Consider the following 24,521-nt stretch of genomic DNA (forward strand, 5'->3'; position numbering starts at 1 on the left):
TTTTTCGCATTACTGTAATTGATAATTAGGTATTAATTGAAACGGTCAGAAGCAAGGCCGTTGGCCATCTCAAAATTAAAAGAAAACTGGGAATTGCCTATTTTGCTTAAAGATGGCATAAAATTCACCCCTATTGACAGAAGAAAATAATTTGTGCACATTTTGGCGGCATTTGCTTGTTCACCTGAGGCATTTCGCAGTTTTGTAGGTTGGTCCCCTATTGTTTTTTCTGATCCCCTCGAATTACCATTATTTTAGCAGTTGTTAAAAATGCAGCCTTTGATTTTTTACTTTAAGGCCTACGGCTTGAACAAAGAGCATATTGTCTAACTTGAACGATTTTTTTTCCGAGCAAAAATTGACCTTATGTCTTATCGGTTTTGTCCCCATCAGCCTAATTTAGAGATCCCAGGAATCCAAAGCGTATGCGTATTAGTGTGAAAACCATTAGTTTTTGCTAGAATTTTTCGATCCCTGTCGAATTAACCTTTCCAAAGATGTTTCCTTTTTTACATCTGGAATTGACAAACAACATAAGGAAAGTTTTTCACCCTTAAAACCTTTATTGCTTGTTGACTGATATACCCCAATTATAACCTGAGAAAAATCAAACCTGTTACAAATTGATAACATTCTTTTGTTAATTTCAGCTAGTTGATAACCTGAGTGACACCACTATCAAAAAATAAACCAATAAACAAGCACCGATTGTTTACTTTCATGAACTAAGAGAAATCTTCAGTCTATTACATTCTCACTGTAATTACTGAGGAAGATTTTTGACTACTTTTCAGCCAACAGCGTTTTGAGGCCTTGTACTCTCATTAGCAGGGCCTGTCCCTTGAACAATGGAAGGCTCGCCAAAAGGTAGTACAATCCAGATACCAGCGATAGCCACACCCTCCCCCACGGTTGTCGGTGTCATCACGGAATGGTAAGGTCCAGGAGGGATTCTTTATTCCTGGTGCGCTCCATCCGCTGCAGCTTTCGCGATTTCCCTGGCACTGAGAGCTTCCTTCTGTTTCCTTGAAGCACACGCGGCACACCTGGATCTTTTTCTCCTTGGGAGGGTGTCGTGACTCGATCTTCCAAGCGTACTTACAGCCGCCGGCCCTGTTATCAGTGTCGTCTCGGAAATGTCTTGTCCAAGATGGGGTTGTGCTCCAGCCGGTACACGAACTTCGTATTCCCTGGCACTGCGAGCTTCCTTCCGTCTCTCGAAAGCAAAGACGATACTGAAAGCGTGGGTTGATTCTGCCGTATGCCTCGATTCTCCAATGGTAGTGGCAGCCCCCCCTCGGTTGTCGGTGTCATCTCGAAATGCCTGGGTCCAAGCTGGCCTGGAACTCCATCCACTACAAGAATGCGATGGCCCCTGGCACTGCGAGCTGCGTTCAGTTTCTTTGAAGCAAATCCTGAAGCCGCCATGATATCCCCAACATGTAGAAAGACAGCCAGTGATTGACGAGAAAAGTATGAGGCGTTTGTCTAACATGGTTGCCAAGTTCCGCTCCCTACATATGGTGAATAAATTAAAAGAAACGAAGTTACTTAGCTTCAGTTCAGAGTTATAAAAAATCGTAAAATTAGGAAGATAAGCCCAGTACATTCACCGACTTGTTTTCAAAGGTCAATCCTGTCGTTCGATGTCCCAGCAATTGGATCAGTTTATAATTGAGCAAACATGATAGTTTCGTCTTTTGGACCGACTGTCCATTACTAGGCATATGCAACTCGAGAATTTCGTACTTAAAAGATGTTTCTTTGAATGCTTTTAAATGAACTATTCAGACTTTTTTCCGCGGCAGCAGCGATCTAAAATTGATCGTCAATTTTATAACCCGCCGGATAATTTTTCTCATTTCAGTAAATCTTGCGTCTAAAAACTGGGGTATTTTCATAGTTTGAGGAGTAACTTCAAGAAAAATAAACGCCAAACGGCTCGACGAAATCACTGGTCGACCAAGTTGTTTTTAAATAATTAATTATTTACTTTTGTACGCGGTGTACTCTGCCATGCTTAACTATGCGTAGTTGATATATCACGATGCTTGGGTCATAAGAGAGAAAATGTAAAGTTTTTTTTTCTAAAGAACCATCACGAATTTCATGAGGAACCCTGACACACCTCCATCATTAGGAGGCAAATTATGTGACAGAGTTTACATCAGTTTTCAGGATTCCGGCTAAAACGTTTTAAAATTCCTTTGCTCGCCTACGACAGCGACATTTCTTGAAAGTAATATTTTCGAAAGATAACAAGGGTGGGCTGTCAAAATCACCATAAGTTTCCAATGGAACAAAACCTAAAACCACTCTCGAGCGCTACTCCCCCCCCAGAGGTGTTCGGCCCGCTACTGAATGATGTATCATATCATAACAATCGGCGCTCCATACCTTATTATACGAAATTGATTAACACTCGTGTTAATTGGAAATTAACGTGACTTAAATTAACGCGAATTGAAGGAAAAGTTACTTCCCTATAAAGGAAATTAACGCGAAAGAGTTGCTAAAATGAAATGAGGGAAATTAACGCGAATACGAAAGAAACAGAATTTGTTGAGACAACCGAGGAACAAACTAGCGTAAAGATCCGAAATGCATACAATAGTCAGTCGTGGAATTGTTCCTAATCGTAGGGGTTACTCAAGAAAATTAAGGCAAGGGTCTCTAGTTATTTATTCGAAAAAACAATGGGGTGGTCTATCATCTAAAAATTAAGTCGTAACATCGTGAGACTTACGTGGCATAATATGGTTGCAAATGTCAACACATTGACATACAAGAGGTATGTAAATTAGGTCACGTGACCTGTTACGGTCGCAACATTCCAGAAAACTTTTGAGCAAAAATGGCACCACTTTTTATTACCTCCTGGAGGCCGCTTAAAGTTTCATAACTTTGCAGTTATTAGGCACTTCATTTCTGTGCCCGGGCCTTTTTAAATATTTTCTCAGTTTTAAAAATAAATGGATAATTGCACTTTGAAGGGACTGGGAACTAGTGATAACAGTCGTTTATTTTCAAAATTAAAGGAATTTTTAAAAGGCCCGGGCACAGAATTGAAGTGTCTAATACTCGTAAAGTTTTAAAACTACGGGCAGCCTCCAGGATGAAATAAAAAGTGGTGCCATTTTTGCTGGAAAGTTTTCATGAATGTTCCGGCCGAAACAGGTCACGTGACATAATTTACATACATCGTGCATGTCAATGTGACGACATTTAGAAGCATATTACGCTTCTGAAGCCTCACGATGTTCTGGTTAAATCTTCAGAAGATAGACCACCCCCTTGCTTTTTCCAGTAAGTAACTAGAGACCCATGCCTTAATTTTCTTGAGTAAACGAAGGAATCTGACCACTTCGAGCGTTCTTCGCAGTGTCCCTAACCCTAACCCTAACCTTTTTCCTTTCTGGAGTGAGTATCGTGAATTTGGGTCGAAAATAATGCTAATTAAGGTCGCGGAAATTAACGCGCCACTTAATAAAAAAAATGACGCGAAACCTATTTCCGATCAAATAATTGAGTTTACCTTCTTAATTTCAAGTCAGCGCCTGTAATAATTTCTCCTGTAGCTTCTCTAACACCTTGTGAATAGCTACGGCTATCAAAAAATAAAACCTGATCGGTCCTCCAAATCACTGATCTCAAGCTCCAAATTACAGTCGCACGTGTTAGTCTCAGAAACATGAAAAACTAGACACTGTCTCGTGTTCAAAGCGCATCAACTGCCACTACTGAATCAGCGATTTAAAAATTTGCGCTCAATTTTTGTGAACTTCCAAACATACAACATTTATTGCATATAAAGCTTCAGGACGTTGGTAACTGTGCGTAACGTTGATACAATAGTTTTTGCGATTTTTGACTAAAAAGTTTATATTGTTTTATAATCACATACGATCGAGTAACACTACAAGCAAATTTGTTTAGTCCTGACAACTTCCATATTTACTTTTACGATTCACAAGTCAAGGTACACAACAATGACTTAACAATATGCAAATATGGTTCGGTCTCCCTAGCAATGTCCGTTTCGTTTACTAAAGGAGCACTTTGAACTGCTTTGCATGGATCGATTTGTTATTTCGACCACTAACTCTCTCGTTTCGCTTAGCTTTTCACTTTCTGGTATTAAGCGCAGTATTAAGGGCAAAAAGTCGGAAGTGTATGACTTATCTTCTGGTAGCCGCGCACAAGACTGCAAGGAAGCATGGTTGTACAGAGCGTGTCATTATTCCAATCTGAATGGATTGTACCTCAGGAGGCCACACTCCACTTATGCTGTAGGGGGCGACTTGGGTGATTCTTTCAGAGGCCATTTACCTCATTCCCTGAAACGAACTGAGATGAAAGTCAAACCCAATATCTAAACAGCATTCGGCCGGAATTGGACGTCAGGTTTACAACTACCTTGATGGATTCACTCGCGCATAAGAAAAGTAATAAGGATCCTAAAATAAAATTAAACTTTAGCAGACATGATCTTTGCTTAAACTTTTAGCCCTAAAGGTACTGTAAATTTAATTTTACTAATATTTGCTTGTTGAAAAGCTGAAAGCTTGAACAACGTAACGTGAGGCAAACCCTGAAACGGCGTTCAAGTTAACCAAAATTATGAACACATCATGCCTAAATTCAATTCCAGCTTGCTTAGGAAAGAGTTATATTTGTTCATATTTTAAAACTCAGTTGCGTTTTTCTTAAATTCCATTAAATTAAGCCAATGGATTCATTTTCTTTGATAAATTAGTCGAGTCAATTCTTGCATCTTCATTATGTCGTTCAGTGGGCTGCATCACAAGAAAACAGAAAAACGAATACTAAAATAAATATTAATAAACATGCATATAATTGTGTTGATATAGGCTTACCTTAGAGGTTTTAAATGTAAACACTGTGTATATTGTAGATTATAACCCAACGATTTCGTTCCACGCTATATCGTTGTAGATCCCAGTAAAAAAGCGGGCAAAATTTCGGGCGTTAGGAGATAACATCATCTGTAAGTATCTGTAACTGCAAATTAAAATTCATACTTAAAAATACAATGGGATGTAACATTTAGAAAAATTAAATCTTTAAGTTAATATAGAATAAAAAAAGTGTCAATGGCGTTCGATTTTGGAACTTTCGTGGAACTTTCATTGACTTAAAATGTTTGGGAAAAAATGGAAGACACCTTTCGTGGGTGAGCTTGAACTCCTTTTAGAGAGAGCTTAGAACAAAGAAAAAACACCGGTGGTGCTTACCACTTACGCAAACCACCCGGACGGAAATACGAAATGATTTAGCTTGTCTTAACAGAAGACGGATAAGATGCAAAATGTATGAACATCAGCTGTAAATCCCGAAAGGAGTAATAAAAATGTATCACTTTGACCAGAAGCCCATAATTTCAGAAGTACTCCAAATGGAATGATGCGTACCATTTGATTTTCCAACTGGAATTTTCGTGTTTTCCATTTAAATGGTAAGCACCCCGGGTCTCCTGTGGGAATGGAACTCATAGAGGGTTCCATACAAGCCTCAAGGGTACTGTACTCCTGATATAAGCCATAGGTGTATGTGGAGCTGAAGGGTATGGTTATAAGTCATTTTGCTCTTAAATAGGAAATAGATTTTAACCATTTTGGTCTGAAAGTATGAAAACGGGTATGGATTTTATGGAAACGGATATTCATTCGAGAAACTGGTCTGAAAATGGGTATGAATTTTAGAGGTCAGGTCTGAAAAAAAAAGGCAAAAAAGTTACATATTTTGGTCTGAAATAGGATCGGGGTTTGGAGAATCGAACAACACACCCCACCAAACATTCCGAGGAGTTCACCCCTGGACCCCCATCCTCCGGTGCACAACAGTCGGATGCTTTAACCAGTGAGTTTACGCTCCGCCTGTTGATCAGTTAATACGTGTTATTGTTGGTAAGAGATTTTGCCAGGCAATTTCTTCGATTCTGACTCTGTCTGCTTCTAACGTGAAGTGAACGTTCCTAATTAATTCGTAATCACTCGAACCCATTTAATTGGCAAAAACTGCGTTTCAGTCGCGTCGATGGTAAAGTTAAGGTTCCCTTGCTAGAACTCCGTCTGTTGACAGTATCAAAGTTTTATCTCAATCCCTGCGACCCCGGCGCTTACTGACAACGAAGGCTGGCTGTTTGAGCCAAAGTTGTTTTTTCTTTATCAGCAGTCGCAGTAAGAAACCTGTATCGTCACTGGTAACAATCCCGAGGGGGTATTCAAGAAAGCAAACGTGATTGTAATCAAGCGATGACAAAATGGTCTTAAGTGAGGAAAGTGCTGACGCATGCATAAGACCGTGTGAAGTTGCGGCCAGAGAACTTGTTGAATTACGAGTTGACTCAAAAGGCTTCTGCTCGCCGCAACTTCCAACGGTCTTATGAGTTGGTATTCAAGAAAGTTCCTACAGGGAGGCTCTGCTTCGATGTTCAAACCTTTACCCTTTTACATTCCGTTTTTGATAGAAAAGGTAACCCTAGGCCTTTCATATACCTTCCATAGAAAAATGTTACCCCCTTCACGTACCTACAGTAGAAACACTACATCTCTTTTTGGTTGGACTGTTCGAGATATTTTGGAAGGACCTTTATACCTAAATGACAGTCTTCTTTGTCCTTTGCTATGCTTCGGCTCGTCAAATCCCTACCCTTTTATATGTATCCATCCTGTAAAAGGTACTCCTTTTGGGCGGAGCCTTCCTGTATAGTCCATTATAGGGACTACCCCACCCCGCCCCCCGGAGGGAAGCAACGTGGTGGAGTACGGGAACTGAACACCTTCCATTACGTGGCAACTATCGAAACTTATAAACAATTTACGACAGTCTTTATGTTGTTGTTCCTTTTGTTATAATTCTTTATAAAACACAGTTTGTCTTAGACTGTGAGCAGTCTCTTTCTTCTCCTAAGTTCTGTCACGCGCGCGATTTCTATCGAGCGGCAAGACCTCGAGAAACGTGGGCGCGGAGGGTAGGAAGAAGCGCTTTTTCCTCCTTCTCCCCAATCCCTCCTCGTTCACTTTTCTAATTGGCGCGCGTAATCTGAGGAACTGAATTACGACTGCTCACACTCTAACTCGCGTTTAGGCAAAAAAAAAAATCGTATCTGTAATGTTGAAAAAACAGGAACGCAGTAAAGCGTGGTTTTTATTTTTCAGAATGTGTTAACTCTTTGAACAGCAATTTGAAACTAGTATGCATCGGGTTTAACCGTGAGTTTTTTTTAAAGCAAAGGAAGTTAAATTCCTGCCGAATATAGCGAGTCGCTATTGAGTGAGAAATGCCATTGTGCGCATGAATGAATTTCCCCTCAGTCGTAGCGGAAACTCGATTATAACTGCACGCGAGATAACTAGACTTGCTAAAGCCTGTACCTAAAACCAGACTGTTCTCGTGAATTTTAAAAATAACCGAACCCGTTGCGTGAGGACTTTTTTTGAGAGTGATGATGTTTTGTAATTCATTACGTTTTTTAATCAAATCATGGCAGCGAAATCGTCAAGAAGTGATGTCGTCAGCTTTTTAAGTTGTTAGTCAGGATCACCGCGAGGACAGACAGACACTTTCCTTACACAACTTTAAAAGTTATTTAATAGTTCACATCTAGCTGGCGAAAAGAAGTATTCCGTTACAGAATAACAGTCTGCTATTGATTTCAAATGCCTTGAAACATACCCAATGCATTGTCCGTTAAGGTAGTATTAGAATTCACACCCAGTAAGTCGGCTTCCTGCTGAGTTGAGGTCTTATTAACTAATAAAATTCATTTGGGACGTTTGCCATGAGACATCCAGCTTTAAAACAAATAATTTAGCGGAAAATCAATCACCACCAGTAGTATCAGCCAATTTTTCGAATGACATTGTTGACCAAATAATGCGTTTTAAATCTGTTGAGATAAAACTCGATTTGTTAACACGTTACTTAACACTTAATTGAATGAACCTCTGAACCCAGGCTTCTGAACAAGACTTCGGTGCTTGTTTAAAAACTACTTCAGATGCAAATTTTATCCCAGAGCTCACTTTTTAACTAAGGTTAAGTAAAGTAACATGCCTTGAGTAAACTCTACCATGTTGTAGGGATATCGGAATTGAATTTTACTAAGCCCCATCACGCTGCTTTTCGGCTTTTCAGTAATTTTTTTCAAACCATTGTGAAGTCAATGGTTCCGGCATGAACCCGCAAAGCGTCAGAAATAGCGGGAAAATGCCATTTATACACAAAACAACATCTGTAAATTGACTTCAAGATTGGCCTTAATTTTTTTAAGAAATCAGGAGATACTCCTAATTGTCATCCACCATTTTGCGCCGATCAAAGCTACCGTAAAACACGGCAAAAATGATTTGATTGATTAAAGCTCATAAAGGTAGCCATATGTTCATTGCTATCAGTCACAGTGTTTGTGGCTTGCGATGTTTTTACTATTCCCTTCTAATCTTTCATGCATCAAAGTTCATCGTATTCGGGGTCATTCAGATATACAGTATAACAATTTGGAGTGAAAGCTCTTGATTTACTCTGAAGGCCGTTTTCAGTTGAACGAACATTGCATGTAGCCTACAAGAGACACAAAATTTAGTCTTTATTTTTGTTAATAGCCAGTACTCGAGTCACCCACTGACGTAACGAATTCATTGTTTGTTTAGTCTTTGGATGACATGATCTTAAAGCGTCAGAACTGTTCAAAACTAGTCGTTACTTTCAGCGGCTGTAATTGACCGAGCACCTCTCAATTCTTGTGGTAATGTATCTTTCTTACTAGTTTTCAAAATGAAGCAAATTATGATGTTTGTGCCGCTTATGAATTTTACGGTCTTCAACTTGTTTGAAGGGCTTAGAAAAAAGCACTTCCGCTGACTTGTTTCACTGGAGGCACGACTCTGAAGACGACAAAGCGTTTAAGAGCACCACCTGATTTCCTTTTAAAAATGACGTCATAGCACCCCTTAACTTTTGTTTTCTTTTTTCCTAAAAGACTCCCGAAACAATGAATGAAGCACCGAACTGTACAATCAATGTTATATAGTTACGGTTCACTGTAATTCGTATTCCGTTAAGTGCGCTAACATTGTGAATGTCTCACGAAGACAGAGTTTGGTTGCCCGCTTTGAAAAGCCGCGAAAAATAAAAACCGATTCATTTAGACAATAATGGCAAACGAGCGCTGAGTACCAGAAGAAAACAAGCCCTTTCTGGGTGCATTTTTGCATCTTTCAGTGAGTTTACTCACAGTGGTGGTGGTGGTGGTGGGGGGGGGGGGTGGGGGTGTGCTAGAGGGAGGGTAGGGAAGTGGTTGCTACAAAAAAGAAATAAATTCCAGATTTTAGATCTCTTTTAGGTTGACATCCCTGCTCACGTCTTAGGTAGCTCTGTACCCCGACAAATCCCCAAACCTTGAAGAGTTATTTATTATATTTCCGGTAAATAATGCATGAAAGATGACCAGAAGTTATATTTTAATTTTCATATCACGAACAGCTGGGGCTGCAGGCCTTGACAAGCCCTTATACCCCACGCAGCTTTACATGCAGTTATGTTCCAGTATTGTGTCGTAGTCGGTTCCCGGAAAGTTTAGACTCGCTGAATCATCTGGAAAACAGATGAAAAATTTCCAGTGCATTCACACAATTAGTACTTAGTAAAATTAAACAACTGCATCTAAAAGGGATTTTTTGTGGCCTCAGTAAGGCTGGTTATTGAGTAATGGGCTCCTGGCTGATGAGGGTCTTATCCTGGTATTTTGATGCGTTAAAAGTGATGCCCTCAAACATAAACATAAGGCTTTAAGATTCCATTTCAATTTAAAACCATATAAGAAAGATGAACAAACCATTCTGGTAGCCTTTTTCTTAAAATGTCTTGCTGGATAGCCCGATAATGCTTTCACCACTTGTTTTGCACAATGCATATATTTTTGACGTAAAAGTTGGGACTTTGTAAAAAATAAATACGTGTTTTCTTAAGTGAATGGCTTGTCAATTTTCTTCTTTCTTTTTACAGAACATCCGCTCCCCATTCGGGGGGAAGGGGTTGGGAAGGGGGTGGTTGCCACAAAAGAAATTAAACCCAGATTTCAGATCTCTTTAAGTTGACATCCCTGCTCACGTCTTAGGTAGCTCTGTGCCCCGACAAATCCCCGAAACCTTGAAGAGTTATTTATTATCTTTCCGGTCAATATTTCTTGATAGATGACCAGAAGTTATAATTCATTTTTTTAAATTTCATATCACGAACAGGCTGCAGGCCTTGACAAGCCCCCATACCCCATACAGCTTTACATACAGTAATGTTTTCCGCAATATTGCATTGTGTCATGATCGGTTCCCGGCCGGAAAGTTTAGACTCGCTGAATTATCTGGAGGGCAGATAAATACTTTCGAGTGCACACACGCACCATTTGTACTTCCCTTTTAGATGTAGTTGTTTAATTTTACTCTTGTTTCGGGCCGCTTTATTAAAGGCTGATTAGAGTTTTTAACTCGTATTTTGATGCGTTAATAGTGATGCCCTCGCGTTTGCAGCCAGATACAAAACGACGTTTTGGGTGTAAAATTAGCAACATGTAAATTAAGAAATAAAATACAAAAAGCGATGATAAACATAATAAACTTGCGCATTTTATATAACTTGGACGTTTCGTATGCTTGTAACATACATTTTCAAAAGTGACCGTCAAAAGTTTTTACAATAGTCAAGTTATATATATAAAATGCGCAAGTTTATTATGTTTATCACCGCTGTTTGTATTTTATTTCTGATCAAAAGTCTTTATGTAAATTAAGGCTTTACGATTCTACTTCAATTTGAAACAATACGAGAAAGAAAAAAAACATATTGGTAGCCGTTTTCTTAAAATATCTTGCCGGATAGCCCAATAATGCTTTCGCCATTTTTTAATTGAATTACTTTTCAATTTTGTTCTTTTTAACAACGAACTTCCGCTCCCCATTCGGATGGCCACAATTTTCAGTATTGTACACATGGTAGGCCAACCTCGTTCCCAGGGATTTCCACTCTTTTAAATTAGGAACGAGGCTGGTGGTAGGCAAGATCAAATCTATGGCCTAGCCAAGGACACCCAGGGCCTAAATCGCCTCAGAAACTCTGATTAAATTATGATGAAAAACTAGATTTTTCTTTGGCACAACCTCAAACTTCCGTAGAATTACAACAATAATCCCTGTTGTTTTTGCCGAGGGACTAAAAAGCCGTTAAAAAGCGACATAAGACCAGCTAGCATTTTCGGGAAACCAACAGTAGCTAGGAAATTCGAGGAATATAAGATTTTCTTCCTGAAAACGTGTTAGCTTACACAAATATGCTTTTGAAACGGCCACCTGAAATGGTCTAGAAAGCCTCGAAACAACCTTTTAATTATTTAGCATAAATGTTCTCGTTACCGTTGCTTCTGTTTAAAGTGCAGATTCCACTTTTTATGTATCTTGAATGTGCTTCTGTTGACAAAGTATATTTTACAGGAAAAACATTCTTGGCCCAAAATAACTCACGATCATTTAGTTGTCATCGTTTTCACAGACAAAAAAGCAATCATTTTTGTCTTGACTCCAAATAAGATAATTTAACAACCGGTTTAAGTTTAATTAAATTTTATTGTTAAAGGTAGGCATTATTGCATGTTGTTTTATTGTAAAAGGTAGATATTATACATATGTTTATTAAGTGTTAATTTGTTTTGCGTCCAATTTAATGAATTCCATCGTAAACCTGACACGCTTCCGAATACTTTAGGGACGGCGCTAGACGGAGTATTTAATTTATGCGTGTAGAGGGGGAGGGAAAAAAGTTCTACCAAATAACATTCTTGCGAAGCTTTTAAGGAAAAAAAAACGAGCATAGCGTCTCAAAACAAAGAAATGTCTTGCAGTCTAGTGAAAAAGATTCATACACAGCTTTTGGTAATAAAAAAATCACCCAGAGAAAATTTGCCCTGAAATAAAATGGTCCGTACACGCCCGAGAGATGCTCTCCTTCCGCCATCAGGCGAGGAAATCGCGATGTATATCCTTTGTACCTCAACACCGTGTGCTTCGTTTACTGAAAGACAACATGTAACAAAACTGTACACATTATATTTAAAGTACAAGCCGGATTGTTTTCAGGCCTTAGAGTGAAAATATTAGTTCTCCCTAATTGGTGATTGATACCAACGCCAGAAGACTCTTCCAGTGACAGCTAGGAGAATTCCTAACACTCACTTGAAGACAAAGTCAGCTTTTGGTGTCATTTGTATCAATCTCGACACCTTTCTGCTTGACACTGCTTCGAGAACTTAAGTATGTAAAATTTAATTAGTTAGATACGGCGATCTCATTTACAGAATGAATAAAGTAAAGAAATTTTCTATAGAATGCAAATTAACTTTGCCAGAAAGAACCCAGCGCCAGATAGTCAGGACGAGCGCTTAGTCGCAGCGAGCGAAGTATAAGACTAAAAAAATGAAAAGTTTATGTCCGCCGAGTTTCAGCAAACAGAGTCATCGTCCTGACCACGACATCTGGCTCTCAGAGGTTCTATTTTTTTTTTCTGGGAATATTTCATGTATGTAAAGCTCTCCTATTGTTGGTTCGTTTTACAATGTTGCCAAAATGTCATTGGCTGAAATGTAACTGACTTTGAGTAACTAATATGGAAAAAATCTGATCTTGTAATGTTTTGAAACCATTTTAACTAACTGCTCTTAGACAAATCAGTCTAACGCTTCGATGCTAAATAAAAACGAAGTAAAAGACTATGGGCTGAATAAATATAATAAATGATTCGTGCTGTATGCTTGTATAAAAATGTTCGCCACAGGGTGCTTTAAAGAGACATGCCAACAACGTCTCCAATCGATCTTCCCTGCCGATATAAATGCTTAAGATACTACTAAAAACAATTTGGTAAATCAGCTCTTTCGAATGATTCCTATAATAAGGAATGTTGATTAAAAAATATAGGCTTTTTAATAAAGGAGCCTGCTGGATTTAAAAATTGGCCCTGGGTCGGAGGAGGCATCTGAGAATTGAACATCTCCGTTTAAAGTTCCCCTAAAGCCAATTAAAGAGTCATCTGGTCTGGGACACTGAATGTCACGCAATTTTGGATTATGTTGCTGCCTGTGCAGATTTAAATTCAAAGTTACAAAGCCCTCCTGTACAGTTAGCCAGAAGGTACTTATAGTTTCTGACAGGCCGTGAATAATACTTTAAGTACTTTTGTGAGCTAATATAACGGTTAACATGCCTGGAACGTATTTTTAGTCCCTGTAACGCCAGTTATAATAAATCGCGTTACATGTTAGTTCTTGCGCAGTTTCTTCAGCTAAAAATTGTTCAAGTTTAAACTACTGTACTTTTAGTTTCGTATTCTGGTAGGTTATTTAAGCAAGCCTTGTCATCGTGGCTGTCACCATGAGTTGTTCCATTCTGGTGGTGCTTGGGAATATCTTGATAATAGGGAGACGGAGGAGCCACGCTCTGGACATTTAAGACATTGGCAAGTCGTTTCTTGACACAAGGGCACAGGTACACAAGGTACTTAATGTAGCCTCTCCTGAATCTTCTGGTAAGCGTTCCATAGACCAGTGGGTTAAGACAACTATGAAGAATGGAAAGAAGAACGTCGAACTTAAAAAACACCTCTTGTGCAATGTGTTTCTCTCTTTCACCACCAAAGTCGTTCAACATCCAAGCAAGTTGGACGGGCAACAAGCAGATTGCAAATACTAGAACAATCACGGCAACTGTTTTCAAAACCTGGATGTCTTCTTTGCGTACATGACGTAAAAGCAGGTTGCCTTCACGCCGGTGGTTGTTGTTAAGACTTTTTCCTGGACCGAATCTCTCCGTGCTCGATTTGAGCAAGTCCACTGCGATCCGAATGTACGCTCCCGTGATGATAGTCAAAGGAAGAGAATACTGCAGCACAAACAAGCAAGCAGTGTAAACTTTCCTTCTTGTGTCCGAATGCCAGTTTTCGTCGCATTCAGTTCCAAAGCCCCCAACAGCTACTATCACAAGAGGAAGAACGGCCAGGAAAGACGCAACCCACAAGCCAATCAGCCAGACAACGATCTTCCATTTCCTCATCTCGGGTTTGAACGGATTTGTGATGACATAGCACCGATGGATTGCCATTGACGTCAGTGTGAACACACTCACGAAAAACGTCATGGTGGCCAACGGCGAGATGGTCTTACAGAACGCCGTCGAGTGGTGGAATGTGATGAACATTTTAACGAAGTACACTGGGAGGAAGCCGATCATGAGAAGGTCCGAAATGGCCAGGTTCACGATGAACAGATCGTTGACAGTTCGATGTTTCTTTCCTCGTACTACCAACAACACCAAGATATTGCCGACGGAGCCCAGAAGAAATGTCAGTAAATACACACAAAGCTGGGCTTTGCCTTGCGGACTGTCAAGGATAGACGGTCCCACAGTATCAAGTGCCGCGGTATCGTTTGGCGAAGGCAATGGCATTTTAGTGACCACCAGCGGCTGATAAAATAATAATATATTACAGTTATCGTTTAGCGTTATTCTTCCAATAAAATTCTAGCGTCATACAGGGCTGTTGATGTCCACTGTTATAAAATAATGATGGTAGCTGAAAAATCCTCTTACCTTCTGATCAGGCGAGAACTTGATTAATTCTACAACGCGATGATGTTGTTTTGAAAATCCGTTTTTACCTTGTCCAGAGCATAAAAGTTTTTGATCATTGAAGAAGATAAGCGATGAAAAGTGTATCGCAGAAACTTACACAAAGAGCTGTTATCCACTTTGTTTCGTTCTTGACTAAAGTGAAGTACACTTCTTTAAGCACTGCACGACTTTCCAAGACAAGATGCACAACTGAGTGGATGTTAAGGTACTCCTTCTTTTAAATACGATCTCCTGTACAGCCCACAAGACTCGCAGAGGCAGGTCCAATTGGAATTTACTCCGTATGACACGTCAAAGGCCGGATCCCGGGCAATTCGCAAAGGATGCAATATTGTATGTATGTCCGGCGGGTTAATGGCTTTTCCTGATTCTGCCAAGACAAGCTGCAGGCAAAAACGTCTGGAATTAGTCGGTGTTAATTTGCGCACACGTTCCAGCTTTCTTTGCACCTCGTTTAAAACCTATTGCATTTTCTAACCAACCAAACAAAGATAAGCGGCTTAACCTAGGTTACCAAAACAATAACGCAAGCTGGTTCATGAGTGTAATGTTACAGATATCTCTGAGCAACCCACCACTGGCAAGTTAAACGCACGCACGTTGGCGGAAAACCTCCAGACAAATTTAGTCTTCTCCAACATTCAACTTAAAACGGAGGTAAATAGAATTATGAAAGCCCAAAATTGAAAATGGAAACGTCGCCGATACGACAGTCAGATTTGTATCATTACGTATTTCTAAAGGAAAATGAAATATTATGACCATGACTATAGAAGATTTTTATTCACGCTCAAAATTAAAGGTGCGGAATTTCAATCACTTATTTCAACGTGTTTTAATATGGCTGCCAACTGGCGACGAAAATCAATAACAATTTTACAGCTTGCAAATGTAAGCGCTGATCGAATACAGGTGCTTTCCCAATAATCATTCATCACTTAGGGCGCCCTATCTTGAAAGACTGAACACCTTTTAAAAGCATCCAAAGGAACAAAGCTTTTTTTTCGGTATCCATTACCTCCACTACGGCATATATTTCACGTCTTGTTTACGTTTTACCAGTCTTCTAACAAAACCACCAAGGAGGACACAGAACACAAAACAGATAATCGCAAGGACGCCCTTTGAAAAGCTATTCATTACCCTTAATGATGGAAGTCACGGAAAATATTTTTTGGTAATAAAGTTAAACCTACCTGACAGAGCTTAGAAATATCACCTATTCCTGACTCGTTGTTGACATATTAAACTAGACCGTGTACAAGAGTTCTATGCAAATTTCCTTTTTGTGATTATGGATAACAATCAGTTTTCACTTAAAGCTGATTACTCCAATGTTTAATACCAGCTGCCTCGTCACAGTTTCCGAAAGAGAGTTTCCAACGCAGTTTTGCCGATAATTCAGACTTGTTCTCGGATGCTAAACGCGTCAGTTGTCGTCCTTTTTCCTCGCTGCAGATTGCAAGACACGCCAGTAAACGTGCTCATTCTTTGAATGTTTAATATGTGTCTATTTTGCCTCAGTGCTCGGAACAAACAAAACACCAAATCTGGACAAAAGGTTTTGAAGCTGGTAAAAACGTTGTAATCCAAAGGAACAATAAAAGAAGTCCCTCGGGCGTATCGTGCATTCCAAAGAGTAATCACAAAGCTTAAAGTGAGTAAGTATATGTACAACAAAATGGCCACAAAGACCCACAAAGCGAAAGTCTAGTTGTATGTAAACTGCCTAATCAAACGAAAAAAGAACACAGGTTTTAAAGCAAACGTTTTCGTGCACTTAATTTGACAGCGCGTGGCCGCCTGAATGGCTAAGACTGTTTACCTACATTTCGTCGAAAAATACCATCAGACACATCACGGATTGGATTTTTTTAACATTATTTTCGCTATTATCATTTTTATTAGACTTGCGCTCTAGCACCAAAAGCCACCTCACACTAAACCTACCGACCATGAGCCTGGTGCCAATTTTTTTCCCATGATTTTTCGTATGTAAACACGACTTCTAACACTCAATAGTAAGTTTAAAACTAGAGGCAAATATGTCGCCAAAAAATATAATAATGCAACAACTCATGTATTTTTCCTGTCACGTGCTTGTCTTTTCCCGGCAGATTCACGCCTAGCCGCTCGAATCTTGCCGAGCAATTTCAATAAAATAACGATTTTATTGTATGGTACCGTATTGTATGGTACCAGAACAGGATCTCGAGAAATCTGTGTTGTTGGGAACCGATGGCGCGTGCGCGCGAGTCGAGGGAGCACGAAGGGGAGCGCGCGCACTCGAATCCCTTCTATAATTCTATCCTCCTTTCTAGTTCTAGCGCATGTCAAGTAACATGTACAGTATTCGTGTATGTCGTAACTCAGTGCATTGGGCCTTAGGCTGTTTTTCTGATGCTATTGTTAACCGTAAAATAATGCCCTGTAATGACATGATACAAGCTTTTTATGCTATTTTATCTGCAAAGAAAGATCGTTTCACTTTTGACACGAATCTCCTCAATCAGTAACGTTTCTGTAATTCCTTATCAAGGCAGTTGAAAGCCTGACTTGAGCCGGCGGGGAACGGCGGGAATTAATTTTTGACAGACGGAAGTCTCAAGCAAGTTCAAGCGAAGTCTTTGCAATTAATCTTCTTTCATTTAATTTGCGAGAGACTAGCATGTTTTAATTAAAATTGCTAAATTTGTGTTTCCATTTTTTATTTCGATTTTGTCGTGATGACGATCCAATTTTAAAAAGCCCCGTCGCCATTAACGGTATATCCGAGGTGAGAAATTTTGAGCACTTCAAACGCCTCCTTCGATTCAGATGATTTCGGAGTAAGATTAGCTTTGTATTCTGAAACGAATGTTTGTCCATGATAAAGTAGGCGATAAAAGAGTCAAATCTTATGCGCAAAATGAGCACTTACCGTGTTCACCTAACGAAACGATAACGAGCAAAAATATCATCCTACCGAATGCATCAAATGCCATGTGGCAATCTTGGGCACGATGAATATTTGTCGAATGTTCTGCAGACCGCACCACTTGTTTAGCAAATTTATTATTGTAACTTCAAAGAGCTACCGTGTTTTCTGACTCTCAATATAATTAGTTTTCAATTCCAAGCGCTCTGAGAAAGGGAGGAACTATGAAAAGACGCCTTTAATTGCGGTGAATTTAGCACGACCCTTTTCGCTCATAAGACAAAACACAGAAAGCTAGGTCATGAAGAAACCAACGATGACTATGTAAATGTGGTACTAATATTTTTGTCCGTGGATTAAATTCAAAAGTGTGACTTCAAGTAAAAGCTACGGAGCACCTCGAGCAGCTTATTTATTTTTTTATTTTATTTTATGTATTTTTTTTTTTTTAGAAAACTTTGAAAAATTGCCAGAAGTACTCTTTGAAGGTGAAGGTTTAAGTGGCTCCCTGTGAATCATAGCTTCTCGTGGAAGCAAAATTAAATTGATTATTACAAATGATAAAAATCGGTTACAAATATTTTATTTCAAGAGGATTATGGTTCGTGCGTCTCATTCGCCGAAAATTTCTTTCTAAACAGAACAGCTAGGATAGAAAAATCAGTCGAAAAGAAAGTTTGTTTCATTATTCACATCAGTGGTCAGTTGAGGCAATTTATCGCGAAGAAAACTGAAATTGAAAACAATGATTGCGCCCAATAAGACTTGAAATTTGTGACCCGCAGAACCTAGTAACGTAATAGAACGTTCAATAACAGAGATAAGTGAAATTTATGGTTCCATACTTGGAATTCGTAGTTTAATAACATCATTGAAATACGTACTCACCTTTTATGGTCCTTATATTAAACTGGGAAGAAGACAATAAAAAACTCATCTGACGTGCGAGTTTTGTAATTAACCACAAGAATGGGGTTTTTGGAGCAGTCGGTCGAAATTGTAAGCTGCTGAAAATGAAATTTGCAAAGCAACCTGCGATCTGATTGGAAAAAGAAGTCAACTGCTGTGAAATTATCATATCACATGTCAAATTGCAAAGGCCGGCCTTCAATCCGCGATCAAAAATCGCCCTTGAGGTAAAACAACTGAAAACTAATCTTAACACAAAAATGAGATCTTTTGTCTCGGCTAAAGTTTTCCATTATCAGGTCACTTAACTTGGCTCACAAGGTAGTGTAAATTATACAATTTTTTGGCGTACTGCCGGCCAAGAATCAAAGACTGGAGATAACTTTTTTCACTTCTTTTACTTCGAAATTAGACAATCCGCAGATTTGACTGATTTATCAGCAATTATCTTTTAGGATATTGTATTTTTAATCACGCGCGTACACACTCGATTTGACGGCAAGCTTTCAAACTACCTGATCAGTTCCCGATAAGCATTATAAATACAGTCGCTTTTTGCGATAAACGCAAATCAATGTCCAAAATCGTTCCTTCTAACAAAAAGTGATTCCCGCACTCTGAAGTTAAAAAAAAAAAGCCATAAAATGTGATGCGCCCCTCCTTTGTACGTCTCTCGTGATTACCTAATGTGCGTAAGTTGTCGTTTTTTGTGTAGTATGACGGTAGCCGAAGTGAGTCAGCATGATTTGTTACTCGCTACAAAACTCAACACAGAGTGGTTTTTCATTTTCAACAGCTAGATGTATCGTGGCCGACGTTGGTAATCGACTTATTAAAATGCAATGGGAAAACTAGCGAAATCATCTGTTTAGAACAACACTTAAAGCACTATCTAATTACATCAACCTTGGAACCCGAAACTACAAAAATAACCGTGCTACACTCATGTATGTACATCCGTTGTGATGATCACTTTTTAAAGGGGCTTCCAAAAGAAGCGCAGCACGCTTTTACGTGCGCGGAATTCCGGATCACCACAAAAAGAAATTATAAACTTACTGGTTTTTCGTAAGAAGCCGCGGCGGTCAGTTGGAACGGGAACTCGTTCTTGTGAATATCAGGTTGGTATACGCCCAGCAAACCAAATCAAACATCACTTGATAGCCGAAGCCATGAAAACGTAGAACTGGATTCAGTGCGCCGTGGCCTGGAGTCGCCTGTTAGCAGCTATAAATAGAACACCAAGCACCCCACTGTCTAACTATGCAAATACTAGCTTTTTTCGCAAAAGTTTTGAATTTAAATTTAAATTAATGGATAGCACACACTGAGAACACTCAGGAAATGGCAAATAAATAGTTACAGATTTGCATCTTGATTGCCAGCTTCCGACACAAGGCAGCTGAAAAAAACATGGCACCCTCTTGTCAGAAAGGTTGCAAAAATAAACCTGCTGCCAAATCGGATGCCATCTAATCTGAGTAACCTTTACTGGTCTTTTAAGACCTTTCTATCATTTCTTATCTATTCCGTTTTACTTGTGCACGCCGAATAATTGGGCATCTATTTTGCTGATAAACTCCCGCGCTCGGTACACATCCATGCAAACGCGTGTAGTCATTTTCCGCTGGGAAGGAAATGAGATAGGTGTGGTGCCAGCTGATTGGATATCTGGGTATGAGCCCCACGGTTCCAAGCCGTCCATTTTAGCAAACCACAGCCAGTCAAATCACAGATTAAGCGGTCACTCAGGGAATGGCTTACTGACCGCTTAATACAGGATGACCACTTCAAACACGATAAAAACGACGTTTCAACTTAGTGTGCAGTTGAGGCACAAAAGCGTTCACAAAATCACTTACTTGGTGCAACGATAAAAATTAATTGTATGGCAAAGGAGAACATGCTATACAAAACGGACAAACATTTGAAAACGCCACAATCCTACAGTCAGTACTGCAGGTCGTTAGAAATTCAATTGCCTGGCACGCTATTTGTAAGCGTATTTGAGTGCTTTCAATTTTACAAAGTGACCGTTTAAAACAGGTCAAGCCAAATGAAATGGCTCGGGTGACCGCGACCGTAAAGTCAGTAAGTTAAGGGACGTAATTTTCGGGACTTTGAGAACTGACCACTAAATAGAAGAGGTTCGACTCAGTATATAGACTGCGTAGGCGCAGGTGGTTATGTACAGGCTTACTAACTACAATGTAACATCACAACTCTGAGAACTTACACCACAGACACCACATTGTACTGTATACCAAACAGTATTCACACACTTTAAGATTTGATCCACAGACTAAAAAGACAGAACAGCAATTTGGAATGGGGAGTGACAACGAAGGAGGCCGAAAATTAAATGGAGAAGATCAACTGAAAAGAACTACAGGCCAGACATTTCATCTGACGTGGAATGAAGATAAAAAGGCAATTTGATAAGAACCGATAGAAACTGGAAATAAACTGAGACCTTACGGGTCCCTTAGTGTCATAATAAACACCAATGATGGTGATAATTTGGAACAAGGTGATCTGACATATGTTTTCTCATATGCATTATTGCATTGTAATCAATAAGACGAATCATTACCGCAGTACCGGTGTGCTGTCCGCATTACCAAAGGAGACCGTTATATATGAATGAGCTCATATCCTGCACCATTGTGCATTAAAGCGAATAAAAAGTTGAGAACAAAGCTGCGGACAATTACAAAAACTGCACTCTCATGGAGGCAAGGAAATCACAACTTACTTGTTTCAAGAGCCTGTGAAAAAAGCTGGAAAATTAGGAGCCATAATCGAGGAAGGCCGTAAGCGTGGGCTCCACGCACCACGCAAACCCATCTATTATAACAAAATTTCTACTTTTCAGAAAAAAATTGCGCCACTCTTCATAAATCCCCGCGGGTACACGCAAATTTACGTGGTGCTACTACTTTACACGGAAAAAAGATGTGAGTTCAGCTCGGCGGTGATTACAAACGCTCTTTCGCTTCGAGCTGGAGTGCGTTCAACACTATAAAAAGTTGTAAAACTGTAAAAAGAATTTGTACACCAGATTAACAATTTAGTGTCATCAGAGTTGTGAGAGATGTTCAGTACACTCAGGAGTACATTATACATGTTTAAACTCCTTCTTACAGGCATACTTTACCTAAAGCATTGGAACTTCTCCTGGCATGAAAACACTAAGCCAAGTGATAAAAACATAAAAATATTTCCGCAACACTGATAAACTGATAAACTGAGGGAAATTAAAGCTGCCTCGGAGTAGATGTTTTTTTTTTTTTTTTTCGTGCCCGATTGAAAATCTCTGTTCGACTTTGCGAACAAAATAATAGAGCGAGGGTACCCCGACTGGGGAGAAGTTTATCGTGTGCAGTCACGTGAACAGCTGCAACCAGGGTCCTTTCTCGAGGCAGGAAGAGAGCGGCATGAAGAGAGCGGATAACATGTCAAATGTCGCTTGTCGATCCGTTACGATCTAGAGTCCTAACGTGTGATGTTGGAAACATTTGGAATTTTTAAACTATGGGATTTGTTTAGACTGTGTTCGGAGAATACCATGACGAAAAATGCTTATTGCCAAAAATCAGCATTTTCAGTTGAAATTTGAGGGTGAGATGTTGACCTTTTTTTTTGTCGCTATGACTCCATTTTAAACAAATCCTTCCAATTTTGCCTCAGTTCTATAAACGTTTGGAACTTTGGGCACCGAAGACCCGGCCTGGAGACGAGGTTGTTCTAACCACATAGGCCGTGAAGCACATCTCTTGTCACAAAACCGCGAAACGGGTTCACGTAGGATCAGTGAGCTCACATCTTTTCATGTGGTTGTTTTTCAGACGGCTTACGGTATGATGAGGAAACCATGCCGTAATGAAAACCCGTCCGGAACCGACGGCAAAAGCCTACAAAATAGTGTTCCGAATGACATGATTATTTTGGTTTAAAAATTAATCACAGTATTTTTTAAGGCTTCCATTACCCAAAAGTCCTTGAGGGACGCGTCCTTAATATTAAATGAACACCATGAAGAGGGCTGTTAATAGCCGTTATTAAGGCTGCGCCATCGTCAGGAAATTTGCTCATAAGCTTATGGAAATATCTTTTTTTGCATTGTTACCTTTTCTCATATTGTTCAATAAAGTCTGACTCAACCGTAGTTCATCAGGCCATTTTGGGAAAAATTATTAAGTTGTTTCAATTGTTTTTCGTTTATTCAAGTTCGTGATGCATGCGAATTGCTCGAGAGTAGCTCTCGAGTGAAATACCTTGTTATTTACTGTTGCGAGCGTGTAATTAATTATTAATTAGCAAGTGCATTTTCCGACGAGTGAGCGGAAAACACTTTATTGTGACAGACATGTATTTTTCCGACAGTAATTATACAATGAGGCTATACTCCGACAAACATCTTATTAACTGTCACCTAACGGTCTAGCTTAATGGAGATGAACGCAGACTGAATGACCAAACAAAGATGCTATTGGCGAGGTTAATATGAAATAGCGAATGTCGAATCTTTTCCATCATCAGTTGAATTTCATAGCTATTATGTCCCAGAACAGGAATGAACGAAGAATTCCAAGTTTTAAATTTCCCAGAAACTGTGGATGAAAGTGTGACCATAAAATCTTAAAATCCCTTCAGATGGTTGTCCTGGCGGATAATTTTTGTTCAATATTTATCGAAACAAAATGCTGGGATTTTATCCATATTGCGCGCTCATTAGAATGTTGAAGCTTTTTTCAAATACGGCTCTGAAAACACCCACCAAAGATCTCCAAAAAGAAAGACAAAACTTTCTCAATACGAATGTGAAATAACCGTTTCAAAACTGTTACAAAACTTACACAAATTATACTTCTTCTTTAGATTCTTTTAGTTTGACCATGTGGTTTCGTGTAGGCCGAGAAACTCTTACCACGTTTAAGATATTTTCAAATGCTCTCGAAGAACGTTTCTGACAACTAGACAATTACCTGTCGAGAATTAGGTCAGTTAACATGTGAAATGAAGACAAAACTTTGAAAGCTTGAGAACAATAGCTTGAGAGTGACATACCAAAAAAAAATTAAGTTTTACAGTTTTCCCCGCAAGTGGATAAAAGATTTATACTAGTTACCTTTCACTGTTTGATGTGGCACTGAAACTCTTATTTCACTCTTTAAAACGTCAGGTTTTGCTTCATAAATTTTCAACGGAACCGAAAGCGACTCAACCTACAAACAAATGAAATTAACCACCGTGCCTTCAATTAAATCCAACTAATAACGAATTTAGTCACTTATTGGCGGTTCTCTGTGTTGTGAAGCGTACTCCGTTTTGAGCCGTGTTAATATTCCTACCTCCTGCAGAGTTAAGTGCCCCACAAAACCATCCAACTCAGCAAGATCATGGAGAACTGATCAAGCTGGCTCCATAATCACTGAATACGAATCTTAATTCCATTCATCTTAATTAGCCCCTTAACTGAAATAACTTGCAATAGCTTTTCTTACCACACAAGATACCCCATGCAGGCAGAAACTCCCTACAGAAAACCAACAGGAATCACGGCATAAAATAAAAATAAAGTATGAACTTCTCTGCGTTGGCGACAATCTTTCTCTGGCGAAAACATTCTTTTTTTTTTTTTTTCTATTTTTGCATTCAAAACGTTATGTATGAGCAGCCAAAGTCAATAGGCATCTTGCCGGTTCATCGAAAAGTTCGATCCGGCTTACCGCACGAAATTGGGTCTCTCGCTCGTAACACTTACGATGCTTTTATATAAACTAAAAACAATTGAACCATAACCTGCCAAGAGAGTTGAGGAAACATCCTCCTGATTGCCTTTCAGAAAAGCAATACATTGGGTTTTAAAAAAATAACAAAGTTAATCAAATTCCGCTTCGTCTTAAGTGGCCAACCACGCAAGACACGCAAACTTTATTCCTCGAAGAAAAGAGAGTTAATTTGCCGATTGTACACAAGAACAAATCTTCATCGGT

At 39.3% G+C, this 24,521-nt stretch overlaps 1 protein-coding gene and 1 pseudogene across 3 annotated transcripts; both read right to left on the reverse strand.

Annotated features, from left to right (window-relative positions):
* Nucleotides 1-229: 229 nt before the first annotated feature.
* On the reverse strand, nucleotides 230-23,674 carry LOC146464870 (uncharacterized; annotated as a pseudogene). Its single transcript, XR_014868416.1, has 2 exons — nucleotides 23,654-23,674; nucleotides 230-1,514 (listed from the first exon to the last, which is right to left on the reverse strand). The product of XR_014868416.1 is annotated as an uncharacterized LOC146464870 (transcript).
* Nucleotides 11,558-19,907, reverse strand: LOC146464871 (neuropeptide FF receptor 1-like). 2 transcript variants are annotated; one of them, XM_085129358.1, is made up of 3 exons: nucleotides 19,582-19,907; nucleotides 14,655-15,079; nucleotides 11,558-14,528 (listed from the first exon to the last, which is right to left on the reverse strand). In XM_085129358.1, the coding sequence occupies exon 3, from the start codon at nucleotides 14,508-14,510 to the stop codon at nucleotides 13,368-13,370; it is 1,143 nt and encodes a 380-aa protein (XP_084985484.1). In that variant the 5' UTR covers nucleotides 14,511-14,528; nucleotides 14,655-15,079; nucleotides 19,582-19,907; the 3' UTR covers nucleotides 11,558-13,367. The 2 variants fall into 2 exon arrangements, with proteins under 2 accessions (XP_084985484.1, XP_084985485.1); XM_085129359.1 differs by lacking the exon at nucleotides 19,582-19,907 and adding an exon at nucleotides 18,502-18,605.
* Nucleotides 23,675-24,521: the final 847 nt, after the last annotated feature.

The sequence above is a fragment of the Pavona decussata genome, unplaced genomic scaffold (assembly GCF_977016875.1).
Source record: "Pavona decussata unplaced genomic scaffold, jaPavDecu1.1 SCAFFOLD_161, whole genome shotgun sequence".
NCBI lineage: Eukaryota > Metazoa > Cnidaria > Anthozoa > Scleractinia > Agariciidae > Pavona > Pavona decussata.

What these genes read in the sequence shown, in the direction of transcription:
- LOC146464871 (XM_085129358.1), bottom strand. Translation starts at nt 14,510, where the DNA reads ATGCCATTGCCTTCGCCAAACGATACCGCGGCACTTGATACTGTGGGA.